The 2,589-nt window shown below is 42.3% G+C and overlaps 1 protein-coding gene across 1 annotated transcript in view; it reads left to right on the forward strand.

Moving 5' to 3' along the window:
- SALL3 (spalt like transcription factor 3) overlaps positions 1–1,861 on the forward strand; it is a 19,598-nt gene extending 17,737 nt beyond the window's left edge. Inside the window, 3 exon segments of the mRNA XM_008502482.2 lie at positions 115–291; positions 294–454; positions 1,430–1,861. Of these exon segments, the coding sequence (XP_008500704.2) occupies positions 115–291; positions 294–454; positions 1,430–1,861 (770 nt within the window).
- Positions 1,862–2,589: the final 728 nt, after the last annotated feature.

Genomic DNA, 2,589 nt, shown 5'->3' on the forward strand with positions numbered 1-2,589 from the left:
TTTGTACAGTCTGCAATCGTGGGTGTTCCACTATGGGTAATTTAAAACAGCACTTACTGACGCACAAATTAAAAGAGCTGCCTTCTCAGTTATTTGAACCCAACTTTACTCTAGGTCCCAGCCAAAGTACTCCTAGCCTGGTCACCAGTACAGCGCCTACCATGATCAAAATGGAAGTGAATGGTCACAGCAAGCCGATCTCTTTGGGTGAGGTTCCCTCGCTTCCAGCTGGAATCCAGGTTCCTGCTGCACCACAGACAGTGATGAGTCCGGGGATCACCCCTATGCTGGCACCCCCCCTCGCCGGACTCCCAAGCAGCACAACTGTCAGTCGTGCGGGAAGACCTTCTCCTCAGCAAGTGCACTGCAGATACATGAGCGCACCCATACTGGTGAAAAACCATTTGGTTGCACAATCTGTGGTAGAGCTTTTACTACAAAGGGGAATCTTAAGGTAAGAGGCCAAATAAAACTGTAAAGGCTTGGGTGGGGTCCAGGGGGGTACAGTTAAGGCACGGTACTTGAACTTAGCAGGTTTTAACGCTGTTTGCCCCAAGGACAGGAGAGAAGGGAACTTCAGGGAAATGCTTGCTGTACGGTTGTGTTTGATGCACTTCCACTGTGTTGAAGATAGGGACTGGAAAGTGACTGTACAATGATACAGACTTTAAAACTGCTTTTGGGTGTATGTGTACACACATTGTAGTTCACTTGATGGCCCATGCCATCAACTGCTCGACACGTTCTGGCAGTTCTTGTGGACCAGCGGTGCAAAATAACCTTCCTATAAACCAGAAATGCAGAGCTTGCTCAGCTAGTTGGGTGCCTCTCTAAACTTTTTATTTTCTATTCTGCTTTGCAGCCATTGCAGACTAGAAATCTGCTTCCCACTGATTTACAGTGAGTTACTACAGGACTGACACCTCTTACTGCCGCAGTTTGGTTATCCATCAGGACAAAGGCTGGGGAATACATTTTCAAATGTCATTTTTTAAATACTATATATAGCATAATAGTCAATGTTTCTGACATAAGATAAAATATTATGAAAATAGGCGAAGAGGAGGTGCAGAAAAAATGTTCAGCTCCTAGTAAAAATAATATAGTAGGTAATCTTCAGCATGTGATGACTTCCACTTTACATGGGAAACTGTCTAACAGAAGAGGACGTGTACTCTATTTTTATGGCACTGCTACAACTGAGAAGAAAAAAATGCACATTGAAAAATTACTGTGGATCTGATTTTTCTTTGCATAGGTTGTTTGAGCCTTGTAACTGTGTCTTAACTGGAACTAATTTGTTTTCAGTTCAAATTAAAAGATATTTTCTTTAAAAGAAAGTGCTACTGTAAGCAGCAGAAATCCAGGCCAGCAGTCTCACCAGAACGTGCTAACTTCCAGGTGCCTCTTGTCTCCATCTGCTCCACAGGTTCACATGGGAACCCACATGTGGAATAATGCTCCTGCCCGCCGTGGCCGACGCCTCTCCGTGGAGAACCCCATGGCTCTGCTCGGTGGCGACGCACTCAAGTTCTCAGAGATGTTCCAGAAGGATTTGGCAGCTCGGGCCATGAACGTTGACCCAAATTTTTGGAACCAATACGCTGCAGCTATCACTAATGGACTTGCTATGAAGAACAATGAGATTTCTGTCATACAGAACGGAGGCATTCCCCAGCTCCCAGTAAGTCTAGGTGGAGGTGCCATCCCTCCTCTAAGTAACCTTACCAGTGGCATGGACAAAGCTCGCACGGGCAGCAGCCCTCCCATTGTCGGTCTGGACAAAGCAAGTTCTGAAACGGGAGCCAGTCGTCCATTCACCAGATTTATTGAGGATAATAAAGAAATTGGCATAAACTAAAAGCATTCGTTCTTTATAACTTTCGGACCACTACTCAACACAACACTTGTCCTGTTCCATGTAAAGCTTTTAAAGCTAAGCATTAGTTTCCTGACCGAAATGCATAGGTTCCCTTTAAAGTCTTACCCATAGCAGAAATATGTAACTTTGTGGCTGCTGAAAAGCTGTCTTGCAAGATCTGCATGGTACTTGTTTCAACAGTGAGTTTGACTGTTACTGAGAACAATGAAACCTTTTAATTTAACAGAAAACAAACAAGCAAACAAATCATGGGATAACTTCATTAGAAACAGAGGCAAGTCTATGTCCACTTGCTTCTTTCACAACTTACCATCACCTGAGAAAGGGGGGGCTTGATTACAGCATTCTGTCACACTTATTTGCTGGTTTTGTTCAAATTAGTTAGCAACTTGGACTATATTTTTAGGAATCCTAATCTTAAATAAGTGATTTAGTACCCCAATGCTGTGTATTATTACAGTATCCTTGTCTGTAGTATAATGTTAAGATAATGCGGGTAACAGACAATATACTAGCCCCAAACTTAAACGAAGCTTTTGTACTGCAAAATACATCTGGCTATGTGATTTTTCTTTTTTTTTTTTTTTCCCTTTTTATTTTTTTTTTCAAGGCAAGTTTTGCTTTACTATAAATAAGTGGTTTATTTTAATGCAGACAATATTGTGAAGTTTTATTGGGAAAGATAGCATGCTTTTCATGTGCAAGTA

The sequence above is a fragment of the Calypte anna genome, chromosome 2 (assembly GCF_003957555.1).
Source record: "Calypte anna isolate BGI_N300 chromosome 2, bCalAnn1_v1.p, whole genome shotgun sequence".
Classification (NCBI taxonomy): Eukaryota; Metazoa; Chordata; class Aves; order Apodiformes; family Trochilidae; genus Calypte; species Calypte anna.